The sequence below is a fragment of the Salvia splendens genome, chromosome 11 (genome assembly GCF_004379255.2).
Source record: "Salvia splendens isolate huo1 chromosome 11, SspV2, whole genome shotgun sequence".
In the NCBI taxonomy this organism is placed as follows: Eukaryota; Viridiplantae; Streptophyta; class Magnoliopsida; order Lamiales; family Lamiaceae; genus Salvia; species Salvia splendens.
The window spans coordinates 1746897-1765118 of NC_056042.1; the positions used below are offsets into that span (position 1 = coordinate 1746897).

Genomic DNA, 18222 nt, shown 5'->3' on the forward strand with positions numbered 1-18222 from the left:
TTTTGCTCCGATCTAGACTTCCAACAAGTGGCGCCGTCTGTGGGAACGAGGAGAATCGTTGGAAGAAGTCGGAGATGAAGAACGGAGGGAGATGCTGAAAGTAGCGTCTCGAATGCAGCGGTCTTGGAGAAGGAGATTGAGTTCTTGATCACGTCAGTTGAAGGGGACGACGGTGTGGTCAGTTTTGGTTCGTGCAGCTTTGGGCGATATTGTTGAGAAGTTTTCTGCATTGGCGATTCATTGTGGAGAGAGCTCGAAGGTTCATCGATCAAGAAAGAGGGAAGTTCTTGGTGATCGTTGGTGTAGCTCGCTCAATGATCGTTGCTCATACTGATGATCCATAATGGGATCGAGTATGGCGATATGCAACTCATTTCCGAAGCCTATGATGATGTTGATGGATATTGAAGGCCATGAGAGCCTTGATGAGATGATGCTTCAGAGGCAGACGACGATGGTGAGATATCTTGGATGGTGCAAAGATGGTGTTCGACGAAATGCCTGAAAGGACGAATGAAGGGTTTCTTGAGGTTCCAACGGTGCATCCAAGTGGAAACGGTTACAAAATGCGGTTGCAGCATAGGCCGTCGTCAAGAAATGCCGGAGAGGAATGTGATTGCTTGGATGATAATAATCGCAAGGCACGTCAAAAGGGAACTCGAGTAGGACGGAGGCGTGACGACGACGCCATGGCTCTGCTCTCTCAGATGGAGACGCTGGGTTATCGCCCCAATTTGGCATCGTATTCGTGTTTGATAGCTAGCCTCGGAGACATCGGGAGGACGCTGGAGGCGAACGCGATATCCCAGGGAATGGTTATTTCGGGAGGTAGGCCGAAGGTTGGGCTGTTGAATTTGATGCTCAGAAGCTGTTTGATGAAAGGCCTTTCAGATTTGTCCGACGAAGTTTTTGTGCGCGATTTAAAATTGATCAAGGGAATCTGAGCAAGCATGTGAATCAGAGAAGTATACTTCAGAATAAATCTGCTGCATGATGCAAAGTCTGAAGACGAGTTACTCAAGGAGCAGCTCGGTCTGTTGGAGATCTCAATGAGAGATGCGAAGATGAGTAAGAGCAACGTCGACGACGTCGTGATCGTTAGCGATTCGAGGAGGATCCCGAAGGGGCAACAGCCATGTTATTTACTTCAAGATTTTTGTTTGCGTTTGTTGAATTGTCCGTGGGAGAGGTGCAACAGCCGTGTCATCTTAAGCGATGAAAATGGCATAATCTTGACAGAAATTCGGTTATCACTTATGAGAGATGTGTGATATCTCTAGGGATCAGCAACTCCAATTCTGAACAGGGAAGATTCAGATTAGGTGGAGGTTTTATCGTCCGGTGGAGGCGATCGTCCAGTGGGGGCGTTGTGGCTGATCAAGGAAGTGATAAAGGAGGATCTGGGGATGATTCTCGGAGTCAGGATACTGACAAGAAAAGTCAAGATTGGCGCTACTCGGACATGAGATTGACAAAGAACAAGGTGATCGAAAGAAGTGTTGTATCATCTCAAAAGGTGGAGGATTGTTAGGAGTTTTGTGATGATAACAAGTACCAAGCTCGGCAAGTTCGTCAAGTTCGGCAAGTTCATCAAGCTCGGCAAGTTCGTCAAGTTCGGCAAGTTCGGCAAGCTCGGCAGCTCGGCAGCTCGGCAGCTCGGCTGTTATGACAACTCGTTTCCGGCAGCCGTTAGATCTGTTTTGTTAGTCAAGTTTTAATCCTAGCCGTAGGATTGAGGGTGCATCGGAACCGAGCGTGGAGTGTGCGACACGTGATCAAGAAGTTTGAGTCCAAAATTCTGTTATGCAACGGCTATTAGAGAAGAGCAGTTTGAGTTCACTTGCACGGCAGTTTCAACTGCATAGTTGATTCCTATAAGAGCAGTTGCAGCTCCATATCAGAGATTCGAGAAGAACCGAGAGAGAAAACTCAGCTGAGAGATCATAACAACAATCAATAGCTAGAGTGAGAGATACACACTATCTTTGTGAGGAACTAGCTTGTATAGTCTTCGGTGTGATATGAGTTCATATGCGAAGTGGGAGTAGCTTGTTCTTGAGTGTGTGATCTTGTTGTATGATTGTAGTTCTTGATCGTGATTGAAGTAAATCGATTCGTTATTCTCCCGTGGACGTAGGCTTACGCCGAACCACGTATATCCTCGTGTTCTTGTTGTTCCATTTCGTTTTTGCTCCGATCTAGACTTCCAACAAATTTAAAGGTAATTTTATAAGGATTCTAACGAGATCTCAATTGCATATGTTCCAACGACGTTCGGATGATAGAATTTGATGATTTTTATTTCAGTTTTCGTATATGTTGATAAACAGATTTTTATCAACAAATACATTAAAAAATCTCAATATAATGTATATAAAATATCAACATAATGCATGTAAAATCTCAACATAATGCATATAAAATCTCACTATAATGCATGTAAAATCTCAATAAAACTATGTTGATATTTTCGTGTACTTGTGTTGAAATATTCATGTCATTATGTTGATATTTTCGTGTACTTTTTATTCATATTTCTTAAAACCCGTGCCGAGTTAAATGTGAACAACATTTGATAGATGGAATAAGTAGTATTTAGTCTCAGAATAATCTAAAGGGTCTTTAGTTCCTTTGAAGTACATATCATTGCATTCCAATTTCCAGCCAAACAGCAAATTTTTGTGCACTAAAACGAAATATTGAATTTCCTATTTAACTTTGGAATCGGATCCTTTACATAATTACCGTGAACACATAAATTTAAAGCAGGTTATAATAAATAAGATATACTCATAAAATAAGATTAATAAAAGAAAGCAAGTAGTGATTTTACTTAACAAGATTAACACCTGTCCCTATTCAATTACGAATTATGTTAAAAAATAGTGAAATTTACTGTAAATTGAAGTAGTCAAAGTTAGTTTCTTTTATTTAGGTCTATCTTGCAAATTGAGTGGCATTTTATTAGTTTTAATTAGTTGAGATGAGCTATTATAGAATTCATTTTGTTTAAATATGCTGTTATTTATTTCATCTTCCAAATCACAGAGGATTGGTTTTTTCTTCATCTCATTCTCTCTAATCTGCTATTTTTTGGAAATAATGAAGGAAGATTTATCGACAATTGTACTGCAAGAATTATGGATCAACATCCTCGGAAGACCTTCCGATTAGAAGCGTTATGAGGTGCAAGTTTGTCTGCAAATCATGGGGCGATCTGATCGAAGGGGGTAACTTTTTTATGTCCTATATTCCGAAACCATGCCTGGCTTTCGGGCATGAAGACACGGGATATGCTGTCTGCGACGATGCATGCTAGCCACTTTTCCGATTCCGCTTGGCTCAATCAGGTTTAACTCCCAATTCTATTTGTGCTGTGAATGATTCGGTTAATGGTTTGCTTTTAGTGAAGGATAGAGACCAATACGAAGATTTTTTTTTTGCCTAGTTAATCCAATGACTCGTGAATATATCAAGCTTTCTGATTTGTCCATACACTCAGGGGCGGACGCAGAAATATTTATCCATATGGGCTGAAATTTCTAAATTTTATACTAAAGTATACTTTTGAATAAATTAGATCATTTGTAGGGGCTTTTACATAATAATTTACACCAAATCTTAATATTTTTTTTAAAAATTAGTAAAAAAAGGTTTAAAAAATAATATCAATGAGGGCTTAAGCCCCTCCCCCTCCTCACTTGGGTCCGCCCATGCATACACTCGAATATATTCGGATTTGGAGTGAGTAAATGAAGTGGGCAGTATAAGATTTTATTAGGTGATCAATGGAGGCCACTGTCATATATACACTCTAGGAGGAGGAGAAGGGTTGTTGAGAAGCATTGCAGAAGAAATAGAACCACCTAGACAGTCTTCTGCTGGTGATGCTAAGTTTTTGAATGGAAATCTTCACTGGTTGGCATCCGGTTCCAATTTGGTTTGTTGCTTTGTTCTTGAAACCGAGCTCTTCACCACTTTTTCTCATCCTATTCAAGATTATCATGGTGATTGGAGCCGCGAATGTTGTGCATTTGAGATATTCATTTTGGAGGATTTGCTATGTTTATGCGATATTTCAGATGATGTGCATGTTTTTATTTGGAGGATGAACAATTCTGGAGATGCGAAATCTTGGGTAAAGAAATATACTTTCGACCAACAACCATATATCCTGAATAATGTTTTGCCACTCAAAGTTTTGGAAAATGGTGAATTGTTCACATCGAATGCAAATGATCGACTATTTATCTACTCCCAAAACACAAAAGCTGTTGAAACATTTGGCCTTCTTCAACGAGCTATTTATTTGTATTTTTCCAATATCACCATTTATACCCCAACCTTTCTTTCTCTCAAAAGTATGGGTATTCACAATGTTGGGTCATCATATTTTTATTAGGAAAAACATATTCATTGTGCTTCAACATATTTTTGTACTAGTTATTTTGTTTCAACGGATTCTAGATTTTAATAGAATGATTAAATTTTTTGTTTGTCATTTGTTATTTATCCAATTTCCATGTTATATCCTACTCGAGGTACAAGTTACAATTATTGAGGTAATTTTTATACGATTTTGTATCTTAAGACATTAGAATTTCAGAATTAGATTCTATAAAAATATACAAATCTTGTGATTATTAGTTAGCATAAGTCAAGCACAACTGCTTTTGTTGTTGATAAATACCGTGGCAGTGAAATCCATTGTGAACAAGTCATCATTTGCCAAAACTTTGAGTGGATAAACAAGTCCATATCCAATTAATCCTTTGAAGGAGGTATATACGTCACCCCAAGTATAATCATCTCCATAGTTGTCCATCCATCAAATAACAACAAGAGTATTATTATTCCATATGATATCGCAAAAACATAGCCGACTCTCCATAACACAGCTGATAATGGTCATGTTTGCTGCCATCATAATCCGGAAGAGAAAATTTGGTAAATAGCTCGGCCTCAAGGTCGAAGCAACTAACAAAGAGATTGTTCTCCGAATCAAATTCCAACCAATGAAGATTTCCATTGAAAAATACGGCATAATCACCCGGTGCTCTAAGGTTGAGAAAACAACAACTACGGAAATTTTCCTCGAAATCATATCCAAACAAACCTTTCATGTGGTGGTGTCGCTGCGATGCTTCTCCACAACCCTTCTCCTCCTAGAGTGTATACATAATACGACCTAAACTGATTGCCACATACAATCTTATATTGCCCGGTTAATTTGCTCACTCCAAATCCAAAAGTGCAACTGTGTGTACGCGAAGGCAGATGAGGAAGCTCGGCATATTCACGAGTCAATGGATTGCATATGAATAAAGTATTAGCGCATCCATCTCTCAGGAAAATCAAACCATTAGCTGAATCAATTACAACGCGATTATGGGCATGATAGAAAGGAGGCAAGTTGAACCCGAAAAGTGGCTCGTACTCCTCATCGCACACCGGGAAAAGCTTGTCTCGGTTAACGACAGCGAGGCAGGGTTCCGGAGTGTAGGACCTCTTAAAGTGATTACGCCATGATTTGCAAACGCACTTGCACCTCATAATGCTTCTAATCGGAAGTTTTCTGAGGATCTCTATCGCCATCTCTTGCTGTAGATTTGTCAACAAATCTTTCTTCTGCAACAGTCTTTTACTTCTTAGTACAGTAGGAGTTTCTAGTGATCTTCATCGATACCAACCTATGAATTTATTTACATAAATTAGATCATAGAAAGAAGACAAAAAACAAATTTAACAACAAAAATAAATTGTCAATTTACATAATCAATAACACATAAACAAAACAGCCATAATTGAAATTAATTAGAGAATTCACCAAACAAATTAACAACTAAGAATAAATTATATTTAAATCTAACAAAATGGTAAATTCAACAGCAAATACACATGCACAATCTCCTTTATCTTCATAGCAAAAACCTATTTTCAATCCATCAATTCATCAGCACCTGTCTAATTAATTTTCGAAATTTAAACTCTCACTACAAAATAATTGGTCGAATTTTGCAAATCATTACCTACCTAATTATATCTCGAATAGTTGCAAAGGAAGGCAGCGGCAAGGTTAGGGTTTTAAAGATGAATAGGCTATTTAGTATTTATATTCTTAAATTGTTGGGCTTCCAAATCATCAAATTAATTAGCCCAATTTTAGTTCGTTTCAGGTGGGGTCGATCGTCCTCGGTCCATGGGCCAACAGCCTTCGCCATGGGTCGGGTTGTGAAATTTGCACATAAGTTTAAATCTCATGATTTTACAGACCAATTTTAAAGTTCGTGGGAATAAACTAGATTTTTGCTCAAATGGTATTTCCCTTTACTAAATTAATTGCCATTTTTGAACTAAATATTGATGGGTTATTTAATTAAGCAGTTTAAATTAACTATGGTATATAATTAAGAATAGTTTTATTCATACTTATTCATTTTATTTAACATAGTATTCTGGTAACACAAACAAAAAGCAACATTAGAAATTGTAGGTAAACACAACGCCCAAAATCGAATACTGATGTAGTTGGAGTTTAACAGAAAAAAAAATGGTTAAATAAGAGATTATCAACAGAAAATATAAACATTTTATAAATAAGGATCCAATCAAATAAAAATTAATAATATGTAACACCACTATTGGAACAAAAAAAGTACAAGAAATTATGAAATTATAGGAACCTATAAATATATGTTTGCCTAATAAAAATATAATGACTGAACATTGTGAATCCTCATATTTTTGAGCGAGAGAAAGCTTGGGATATAACTGACAATGTTGGAAGAATAAAATGGAGATCGGCGAAGAAGACCGTTTCTCACAAGATTCCCAGTGTTCCTAGAATAGGTAAAAAGTTTATTATCTCTTTTCAACGTAAACAACAAGTCACCATCTACAGAAACTTTAAACGGAAAAATAATATCACGGATATCTGGTCGGTTGACCGTAAATGCCTTTACCCAGGAATTTGCATCCCCATAGTTGTTCATCCACCAGATAACAACACTACCACCTACTAAAATGTCACATAAACATAGTCGACCCTCCAAAACACAAAACCGATATTCGCTATTCTTATATAAAAAATATACAAGATGGTCGCCATAATTACGAGGAGGGAGAGAAAAACTGGTAAAGAGTTCAGTTTCAAGATCAAAGCAGCAAACCAAGGTATTCCTCTCCACATTATCAGATGTCAACCAGTGAAGATTTCCGTTAACAAACAAATGCAGCATTATCCTGAGGGAGTCTAGGGTGTCCTATCGCAGCTCCAACGCTTCTCCACGACCCTCCTAGAGTGTATACATGACATGTCGTATAATAATTACCACATAAAATCTTGTACTGCCCACTTAATCTGCTAACTCCAAATCCGAACACGCTGCCTTGCATAGGCATACTAGGAAGCTCAACATATTCACTTGTAATTGGATTGCATACGAAAAGAATCTCGTTACATCTACTCGACCCATCCCACACCAGAAGCAAACCATTAGTTGAACCAACTACCGCACGATAGCAGCCGAGGGTTGTAACTTCAATTTTTGGAGGGAAGTTGAACCAGCGAAGCCGCTTGCAAGCCTCGTCGCAGACAGCATACCCCTTGGTTCGATGCACGAAAGCGAAGCCTGGTTTCGGATTATACGACTTTGCAAAGTCACTCCCTTCTAAAATTTAGAAAAATTCTAAAGTTTCTATTTTTAAGGAACGGTCCAAAATTGAAATAGTTGCTATTTTTAAAAAACGGAGGGAGTATATAACATCACATTGGTCTGAACTGGCGCATTTTATTTTCTTCGCACTAATTTCCAGCTACAATTAATTTTATAAAATGGGAAATAATATTAGTATATGAAATTTTAAAAATTACAAATGTATAACAATTAAATAAACAACCATTTTTCCAGATACCATTTTTCCAATTCACTCGATACTAAATAACCTATTCTTAAATAAATTTAGAAAGAAATAAACAAATAATTTAAATATACTAAATTATCCCTTCATACAAAAAAGTAAAGATAGGGTAAATATGTCCAAAACTAATGAAACAATACCTCTAATGAATTAAAATTTTGTCTAGATACACCTCAGATATACATCTTATACTGTTCAGATACAATTTTTGTAGTTCAGTCTTTAATATTAAGATAGATTATTAAATGGTTGGGCTTCGAAATCAACAAATTAATTAGCCAAATTAGAACTCTATTTCTATTTCATTTAATGGATTTGTTTTCCAAATTATTAACAATTCTGATGTTGTTCGGAAAATATCTTGATAGTATATACTCGGAGGAAAATGTTAGGCACTATTTCTAATAATAAGTCTTTTTTTAAGATATGGATACTCATCAAAATCAATTGCCCTTTGTATTTATATAAGAAACTATGTCCATTGCCTTGTTAAACCAAATCGTGCATTCACCACCAATCCACCGTAGGTAATTTTAGCTTGCAACTTAGAAATTGTAAAGAATCCTAATTGATTTTGAATTTGAGATATAATGATTTAGTTGGAGATTGACATAAATAACATATGATTAACAGAAAACTCAATCATTTTACAAATAAGGATATAATGAAATAAAAATGAAATATACATAACGCCACTGTTACAAGAAAGAATATTACAAGAACCTACATATATATGTTTTCCTAATAAAAACTTAATGACTGAACATTGTGAATCCCCATACTTCTGAGCGAGAGAAAGCTTGGGATATAAATAACGATGTTGGAAGAATAAAAGGGAAATCGGCGAAGAAGACCACATCTCACAATATGCCCAGTGTTCTTGGAGTAGGTAAATAGTTTATTATCTGTATTCGTCGTAAACAACAAGTCGCCATTTGCAGAAACTTTGAGCGGTAAAAGAATTTCACAAACATCTAGTTGGATAGTAAATGCCTTTACCCAAGAATTCGCATCCTCGTAGTTGTTCATCCTCCATATAACAGCAATATGACATACTAAAATATCGCATAAACATAGCATACCCTCCAAAATACATAATCGATATTCGCCATTCATATATAAACAATATCTATGAGGGTTACCATAATAACGAGGAGGAAGCGAATAACTTGTAAAGAGTTCAGTTTCAAGATCGAAACAACAAATCAAGGGATTCCTCTCTGGATCAGATGTCAACCAGTGAAGATTTCCATTCAGAAATACTGCATTTTCCCGAGGCAGTCTAGGGCGGCCAATTGCTGCTCCAATGCTTCGCCATGACCCTCCTCCCCTTCCTAGAGTGTATACATAACACGACGCACAATAATCGCCACATAAAATCTTGTATTGCCCACTTAATTTGCTAACTCCAAATCCGAATACACAGCAACGTGTAGGCGGACGAGGGAGATCGATATATTCACTTATAATTGGATTGCATACGAAAAGAATTTCGTTCAATATTTTCCATCCATCCCGCACCAAAAGCAAACCATCAACCGAACCAACTACTGCACGGTCACAAGCAGTAGTTGAATCTTGTTTGTGAGGAGGAGGCAAGCCGAACTGGCAAAGTGGCTTGTAGTCCTCGTCGCAGACAGCGTAGCCCATGGCTCGATGCACGAAACCGAAGCCGGGTTTTGGAGTATACAACGTTGCAAAGTCACCCCCTTTTATCAGATTGCGCCATGATTTACAAACATGCGTGCATGTTATAATACTACTAATCGGGAGTCTTCCCAAGATCTCTATCATCATCTCTTGCGGTAGATTTGTCAATAAATCTTTCTTCTGCATCAATCTTTTACTTCTTCTGAGAGCAATTGGGGCGCTTTGATTCATCATTCGAGGCTTAGTGATCTTCATCGATAACAAGAAATAAGAAAAAACTATTCTTCTAATTCTATTTATAACAACCAATTACTCCTATTTCGAACGGGAAACGGTGTAAGAATAATTTTTTTCTCTTACCAATCTATATCTTTAACAAAACGAACGGCTTTATCTAAAGAAATTTGCATATTTATCTAATGAATCTAATTAAGATTCGGCCGAAATCCAAATAATTTTGATTCGGCATGGGTGGGCTATGGTGCTAAGAATGATTGGGCTTCATATGAAAAAATTATTTAGCCCAATTCCAGTCCATTCTCAATCACACAATTACTCCCTCGGTCCGCGAATAGGAGTATCATTTCTTTTCAGCACCGGTTTAATAAATATTTAGAAAAGTGGATGGAAGAAATATTTAGAAAAGTGGATGGAAGAAATATTTAGAAAAGTGGATGGAAGAAATTTAGTGGAATATGAGTCACACATGTATATATTAGTTTTAAATAAGTATGTGAGTGAGATAAGTTAGTGGAATGTGAGGTCTCTTTACTAATTATAGTACTCCCTCTTTGTTTAATATGACACGTTTTTCTTTTTAGTTTGTCCCAACTAAGATGACACCTTTCTTTTTTTAGAAACCTTCTCTCTCCAATTAATACATCTAACCACTTTTTCTCACTCCCATTAAAAATTGTCGGCCAAGAAATATGTCATCTTAACTGGGACGGAGGGAGAAGTGATTATGAACTTGAACTTTTATTTGTGGACGGACCGAAATAGAAAAATGGGATTTCTATTCATGGACGAAGGGAGTACTAGTTACACATTCGTCCGATCGTGGCGTATTTTATTGTCTTCACATTAATTTTTTATGAAATGAGAAACAATAGCATTATATGGAGTTTAAAAGCAACAAATGTAACCAAACGTAAAACTAAATAAGTTTCAAAATCAACCAATATGCACACAAATGTATGATACGATGAAAAAATGGTAAACGTAAAATTAATCATTTAGTAAATAACGATCTAATAAAATGAAAATTTAAAATATATAAGGTTCAGAACAAAAAATTGTACCAGAATCTTTGAAAATATAAATATCTTTACATGTTGCTTAATAAAAACTTAATGATTGAACATTAGGAATCCCCATAGCTGTGAGCGAAAGAAAGCTTGGGATATAAGTGACGATGTTGTAAAAATAAGATTTATATTGGCGAAGATGAGCATTTTTCACATGACGCTCGGTCTTTTTGGAGTAGATATATAGTTGATCATCATCAGACTTTGCAAACAACAAGTCACCATTTGCAAAAACTTTGAGCGGCAAAATAATTCCAATGATATCACCTACCGCATATGCCTTTACCCAAGAATTCGCATCCCCATAGGTGTTCATCTGCCAAATAACAGTACGACAAGGTTGTACAATATCGCATAAACATAACCGACCATCCAAGACACATAGCTGATATCCGCCATTCAAATATAACGGGTATCCATCATCATAAATAATGTGATCAGGAGGAGGGAGAGAAAAGTTGCTATAGAGCTCGGTTTCAAGATCAAAGCAACAAACCAAGGTATTCTCCTTAGAATCAATTGTCAACCAGTGAAGATTTCCGTTGAAAAATACTGCATTTTCCCAAGGCAGTCGAAGGCGGCCTGTTGCCCCAACAATGCCTCTCCAACACCCTCCTCCTCTTCCTAGAGTGTATACATGAGCACCACATATAATCTTGTATTGCCCGCTTAATTTGCTCACGCCAAATCCAACTACGTGACTATCCGCAGGCTGAAGAGGGAGCTTGATATATTCACTTGTAATTGGATTGCATACGCAAAGCCGAGCATCAATTCCACACACCAAAATCAAACCATTAGTTGAACCAACTACGACACGAAGGAGATAAGTAGTTGAATATATTTTGAGAGGAGGAGGAAAGTCGAAGTGGCAAAGTGGCTCGCAGGCCTCATCGCAGACTTCAAACCCCATGTCTCGATGAACGAAAGCCAGGCCTGGTTGCGGAGTATGCAACATCCCAAAGTCACCCCCTTCCCCTTCTATCATACTGCGCCATGATTTACAAACATACTTGCACCTCATAATGCTTCTAATGAGAAGTCTTCCCAAGATCTTTCTAATGATATCTTGTGGTAGATTTGACAAAAAGCACAATATTCTTTTACTTCTTCTGAGGGCGAGGGCAATAGGGGCGCTTTTATTCATCATCCTTTTAGTGATCTTCATCAATATATATCTATAACAAAAAGAACAGCTTTTTCTAAACAAATTTAATCATTTATCTCAACACATAATATAAGTAAGAGGATTCAGCACAAATAAGCAAATTTAATAATAAGAGAACGGTTAGTTGATTAGACGATTCTCACAACATAAATGAATTAACTATTAGTAATCAATATACAAAACACAAATAAATTGAAATAGTATAAAGTAGAATTGCTCGAAATTCATCAACACTTACCTAATTACTATTAATTGCTCGAATTCAGCTAGCACTCTGTCGAAATCGAAATAATTGCTTGATTTGGTGGAGAGTGAAGAAAAATCGAAATAATTGCTTGATTTGGTGGAGAGTGAAGAATGAGTTGCGCATTTTATATGAAAATATTAGGGTATTTAAATATTTATAATCCAAAATGAGTTGGGCTTTCATTTGAAAAAGCTATTTAGCCCAATTTTTAGTTAAATGATATAACATCAAAAATGAGTTTGTGTAGAAAACTTCTCTAATCACATGTCAAATCTAAATTCATTTTTGGATTTTTCTATGGAACGTTACTAAATATGGTGCTACTCTAAAAATTTAGAGACATGTACTAAAATTTTGTGTAAAATTTGAATTTAATTATTGGAGTAAAACTACTTTTTTATGTGATATATACTCAAAAATGGGTTTCAGTTTGAAGTAAGTAATTGGAGATAGTCTAAATAATGAGGTTGGAAACCGTTGAAGAAGATCATATTTCACTAAATACCGTATGTTTTTGGAGAAGATAAATATCCATTATTTGTATTTACTGTAAACAACAGTAACTATTTGCAATAACTTTGAACCAGTAAATAAATAATCGATTATTTGTATTTACTGTGAAATAATAAGTTACTATTTGCAAAAACTTTGAACACTCATTCATGTATAAAATGTAAATTAAAGCATGATGTTCGTATAGTTTTATTTTTTAAACACAACACATTTAATTATTGTCCCTAGTATTACAATTTACCATGGAAACATACAGTCACAATTGTATACTTTGGGATCGAACAAGAGGGGGTTAAACAATAAATTTGAATAATACTCTGATAGGGATCTCACATTCTTATTCGATCACCAAATATCTTCGGCCATATCTCCTCAACAATACATGGCATATCTTTTTTGATTTAGGACTCTCATTTTTGTTAGTTATCTTTATTTATTTTCCATATATTTTGTAATCTTTTATTTTAATTATCTTGCTATGCAAGATAGGTTTAGGGTTTAGAATTCTATAATTTATAGAATTCTCTATTCATTGAGAAATCGCCCCCAGCATAAGTAGGGTTTATCTTGTTCTTAGTTTCACGGTAAATCGTTGTAGTCCGATAGATCAAGGGTCTATCAACGGGTGCTTGATTTACTCTTCTCCCACCACAAACCATCTCATCCGAAGCTCTCTCAAAATCTCCCAAAAAATTGAAGTCACGTCACATTTTTGTCTCAAAATCTCTCATAATAAAAAACCCCATTCACGGCACTCTCTCACATCACCCCAATCTTCCCCACCCATTCACGGCACTTTGACAGTTTCAATATGAACATCCAATTCGCCAACCAGGACGAGAAGTTCTTGACGCACAGGCTTGAGCGGGAGTCCTTCGCGCGACGGCATGATGAGTTGAATAGTAGGCTCGAGGAATACTTGGCCAAACTTGCGGCCGCCGGTGTTAAGGCGACGAAGGAGCCGCTCGACCCTCCACCAGCGGCAACCATGAAACACGGATGGCAACTACCGCCATCGCTTACGCAGGCACCGCGCGGCGTATCACCCGCACCCTTGCCGCGCCTGAGAGTTGATCCTCCTCGTTTCGATGGAGAGAATGTTGTCCAGTGGATTAAGAATATGCAGATTTATTACAAGCACCGTTACACGCCTCTACCTGATTGTCTATACTGTTGAGAAAAGAGATTATTAAGTCCCAAGAAGATGCATGAGTTCCAAGAGTATTGGAAAATAAGAATAGCATTTATTATGATGTATGGTTCCTAGATACATTTATGTCTAAACTCCTATTTATACCCATGTATAATGTATCAAAACTCATCCAATGAATTCAGTTATTCAATCCAATATGGTATCAAGAGCAGAAGAAAAAATCGATCCGTGAGCCAATTCAAAAGTAGTTCTTTGGAACTCAGATTTTTCCTCATCACTGTTCCATACCCTTCCAAACCAATCAGCCAAGATCAGGCAACAAACCATCCCTATCCAATCTCAGAAAAAACCATACAGTAGCCCCTGTTGCAATAAAAACCAAGATCAAGTAAGTACCACATCCTCAATGGCCAACAAGACAATTGAAACAGTTTCAATCGGAATCAAACTAGATGGGAAAAACTTCCCAATCTGGTCGAAGTTGATGCGCGTCGCAATCGGAAGTCGACAGAAGCTCGACCACATCGAAGGAGAGAAGGCTCCTCCCCAAACCAATGATCCAAAATTCCAGGAATGGCAAGCATCCGACTTCACAGTTTTTTCGTGGCTCATCAACAACATGGAACAACGACTCGTGCTGCAGTTTGCTCAACATCAAACTGCTAAGGCAATGTGGCGGAGCCTTACAACTACTTTTGGAACCAGAGTTGATCCAGTCCAAGTATACGATTTGGAGGACAGAACCAACAAACTCCGACAAGGAAACGACTCCCTCGAAGCCTATTGGAGCGAACTCCAGAATCTCTGGGTGGGGATGGACAACCGTAAGCCATGTCCCTACAAATGTTGTGAAGAAGCAATCAATACATACAAAAAGGAAACTGAGACAAAGAGATTATATCAATTTCTATCCGGATTAAACGAGCGACACGATGGGCTCCGGAGGGAGCTCCTAAAAGAGAATCCCGAACCAACCGCAGAGGATGCATTCGGAAGAGTAAAACAAGAAGAATCCAGGGAGGGGATTTGGAAACCAGCCACCCAAACCCTAGATTCGGGAATAGGCGGCGGGTTCGGTGCGAGACAACCACCACCACAACTCCAATTCCGAGGAATCCAGTCGCCTCCCCACAGCTCATCGGCGCTACCACCGCGAGGGAACTCCAACAATCGAAAGGGAGTTGACAAATCAAAACTCTATTGCACACATTGTGGGATGACCAAGCACACCAAGGAGACGTGCTTCAAACTCGTCGGCTTCCCGGAATGGTGGGAAGATGGTCACAAATCAAACAAGAACAACACCGGCAAGGGAAGAATCGCCGTCGGGCGAGAAGGAGCAGACGAGAGCTTTTTCCTAGCGGGCAACCAAGTGGCCGCCGGCGCTGGGAACGATGGCAGCCGTCCGATTGGGAGCTCAGCGGCGGGCAGCTGGTGGGGATCTGGTGGAGGAAGCGGAAAAGAGGAAGAAGCTGCTAAGGCGTCGTATACACGCTCAATTGAAGGTAAAGGGTTTGGGGCTTTGCCTCAAACCCTTGCTTTTTCTCACTCTCTCAATTTGCACCCCAAGAAAAGTGGTTTGTTAGGAAAAGAACCCCAAGTCACCCCAAAATTGCAAAACATGCCCTTTATGCATGCTGATATTCCAAAAACACCCCATATAGAATGTAGGAATCGTTTTTCAGTCCTAAATAATGATTTCGATATTTCAGTGGCTTGTAAAGTAAAAAAATCAGATATTAGGGATGAAAGGGGGTGGATATTTGATTGTGGAGCAACGGATACTATGTCATACGATAGGGCTGATTTTGGGGAATTATCAAAGTCAAAAAGAATATATATCGAGACAGCGGGAGGGGATCTTGTTCCGGTTGAAGGGGCAGGGACTATTCAAATATCTCCAACATTGAAAATTGCTAATTGTCTTTATGTTCCCACGTTATCACAAAAATTGATGTCTGTCTCCCATGTAACACGAGAACTCAACTGCAGACTCCTAATGCAACCGGATTGTTGTTTTCTACAGGATATTCGGACGGGGATGACGATTGGGCGTGGCACTGAATACCATGGGTTATACTATGTGGACGAGGTAGCTCAAACTGGCAGAGGGATGTTGGCTCACAGACCTACGGAACGAGAAATGTGGTTATGGCATAGGCGGTTAGGACATCCGTCCTTGAGTTATTTAAATATTTTATTTCCAAATTCTCCTAAAAGCTTCACTTTTGAATGTCAGACATGTGTTTTGGCAAAAAGTCACAGACAATCTTTTAAATCAAGTAATACTAGGGTTGATTCGGTTTTTTCTTTAATACACTCTGATGTTTGGGGTCCTTCGCCAATAGTTGGGGGAAATGGATTTCGATATTTCGTTCTTTTTATTGATGATTGCACTCGCATGACTTGGGTATATTTTCTTAGAAATAAATCTGATGTTTTTTCAAAATTCTCTGATTTTTATTCTATGATTCTTACCCAATTTCAAACCAAAATCAAGGTCCTTAGATCCGATAATGGGGGAGAGTATGTCAACACTAAAATGAGAGAGTTTTGTGCTGAAAAAGGTCTTATCCATCAAACATCATGTGCCTATACTCCGGAACAAAATGGGGTAGCTGAGAGGAAAAATCGTACAATCCTAAATATAACCCGAGCCCTTATCCTAGATTCCAAAGTCCCAAATTTTTTCTGGCCTGAAGCCGTAGCCACATCTGTATATCTCCTCAATCGACTTCCCACCAAAATTCTCGACCTTAAAAACCCTCTCCAAAAATTATCCACCATGTCTAAAATACCTCCTACCTTGTCCCTCGAACCTCGCATCTTCGGTTGTTCGGTCTTTGTCCATATCCCCAAACATGAGCGTAATAAATTCTCACCCTGTGCAGATAAGTGTGTTTTCATTGGGTATGGGGCTCATCAAAAAGGCTATAGGTGCTATAATCCAAAAACCCGCCAAGTTATCACCACAATGAACTGCACTTTCTTAGAAACTGAATTCTTTTACGCCACCCAACTTCCAAGTCAGGGGGAGAAGGAAATAAATACAATTGACTCGATAAGTTGGCTGCCTATGCCAAATAATCACTACTCTACCGAAGGACTACCAGAGCCAGCTACATCTGTCGCCGAGCATGCCACGAACACACCACAACCTATGGAGCTAGGTGACACCCCAACAGTACCCGTTCCGATATCTGAGGTAACCAACCTTGAGAACTCTGTTAATATTAGCACTGTTGCTACAGAAGAAGAACAGAGAGAGATTATAGATGAAGACACCGGACAGTACATTCGACCTATCCGAAGTACTCGTGGAATTCCACCCAAACGGTACTCACCTGAAAGAACGAGCAGAAGGTCAAAATATCCAGTGGGAAGTATGGCAAGAGCAAACTTAACCAAACTGGCCAGGGCATTTGAAGCTGCCCTCTATGAAGAGGAAATTCCACAAACAGTAAAGGAAGCATTAAAAATCAAGCATTGGAGGGATGCAATGATGGTAGAGCTAAAAGCCCTGGAGAGGAATAAAACATGGAAAAAGTGTCAACTTCCAAAGGGGAAACGGACTGTAGGTTGCAGATGGGTTTTTACTATCAAACGAAGACCAGACGGGTCCATCGAGAGATATAAGGCTCGCCTTGTGGCTAAAGGGTATACCCAGACATATGGAGTGGATTACTCTGAGACATTCTCACCAGTGGCAAAGATGAATACTGTCCGAGTATTACTCTCTATTGCAGCAAGCAAAGACTGGCCTCTTCACCAGTTTGATGTAACTAATGCTTTCTTACATGGTGAACTGAAGAAAGAAGTTTACATGGAGGCCCCTCCAGGTTTCGAAGAAGACTTCAAAGATGGGGAAGTCTGTCAATTGAAGAAAACCCTGTATGGCTTAAAACAGTCGCCCAGAGCATGGTTTGGGAGATTCACAGAGGCTATGAAGAAGTATGATTATCAACAGAGCAATGCAGATCACACTCTCTTCATGAAGAAAAAAGGGGATAAAATTACATGTTTGATAATCTATGTCGATGACATGATTATTACTGGAGATGACCCTAAGGAGATAGAGGAGCTCAAGAAGAACTTGGCCACTGAATTTGAGATGAAAGATCTAGGGGCACTTAAGTACTTTCTCGGGGTCGAGGTCTTGAGATCAAAGGAAGGGATCTTCATAAATCAGAAAAAATACACTTTGGATCTTCTGGCAGAAACTGGTATGATGGAATGTAAACCTGCAGACACACCAATTGCAGTT

At 38.3% G+C, this 18222-nt stretch overlaps 3 protein-coding genes across 3 annotated transcripts; all 3 read right to left on the bottom strand.

The window, feature by feature from the left end:
- Positions 1 to 4850: 4850 nt before the first annotated feature.
- LOC121756046 (F-box protein At5g49610-like) lies at positions 4851 to 5595 on the bottom strand. The gene is made up of 2 exons (XM_042151504.1): positions 5209 to 5595; positions 4851 to 5165 (listed from the first exon to the last, which is right to left on the bottom strand). Exons 1-2 carry the CDS (start codon positions 5593 to 5595, stop codon positions 4851 to 4853), a joined length of 702 nt encoding a protein of 233 aa, XP_042007438.1.
- A 1623-nt stretch (positions 5596 to 7218) lies between these two features.
- On the bottom strand, positions 7219 to 9791 carry LOC121756047 (putative F-box protein At3g16210). Its single transcript, XM_042151505.1, has 2 exons — positions 8775 to 9791; positions 7219 to 7670 (listed from the first exon to the last, which is right to left on the bottom strand). Exons 1-2 carry the CDS (start codon positions 9754 to 9756, stop codon positions 7219 to 7221), a joined length of 1434 nt encoding a protein of 477 aa, XP_042007439.1. The 5' UTR covers positions 9757 to 9791.
- A 1088-nt stretch (positions 9792 to 10879) lies between these two features.
- Positions 10880 to 12373, bottom strand: LOC121755097 (F-box protein At3g07870-like). Its single transcript, XM_042150392.1, has 2 exons — positions 12284 to 12373; positions 10880 to 12055 (listed from the first exon to the last, which is right to left on the bottom strand). Exon 2 carries the CDS (start codon positions 12043 to 12045, stop codon positions 10909 to 10911), a length of 1137 nt encoding a protein of 378 aa, XP_042006326.1. The 5' UTR covers positions 12046 to 12055; positions 12284 to 12373; the 3' UTR covers positions 10880 to 10908.
- Between the last annotated feature and the right edge of the window lie 5849 nt (positions 12374 to 18222).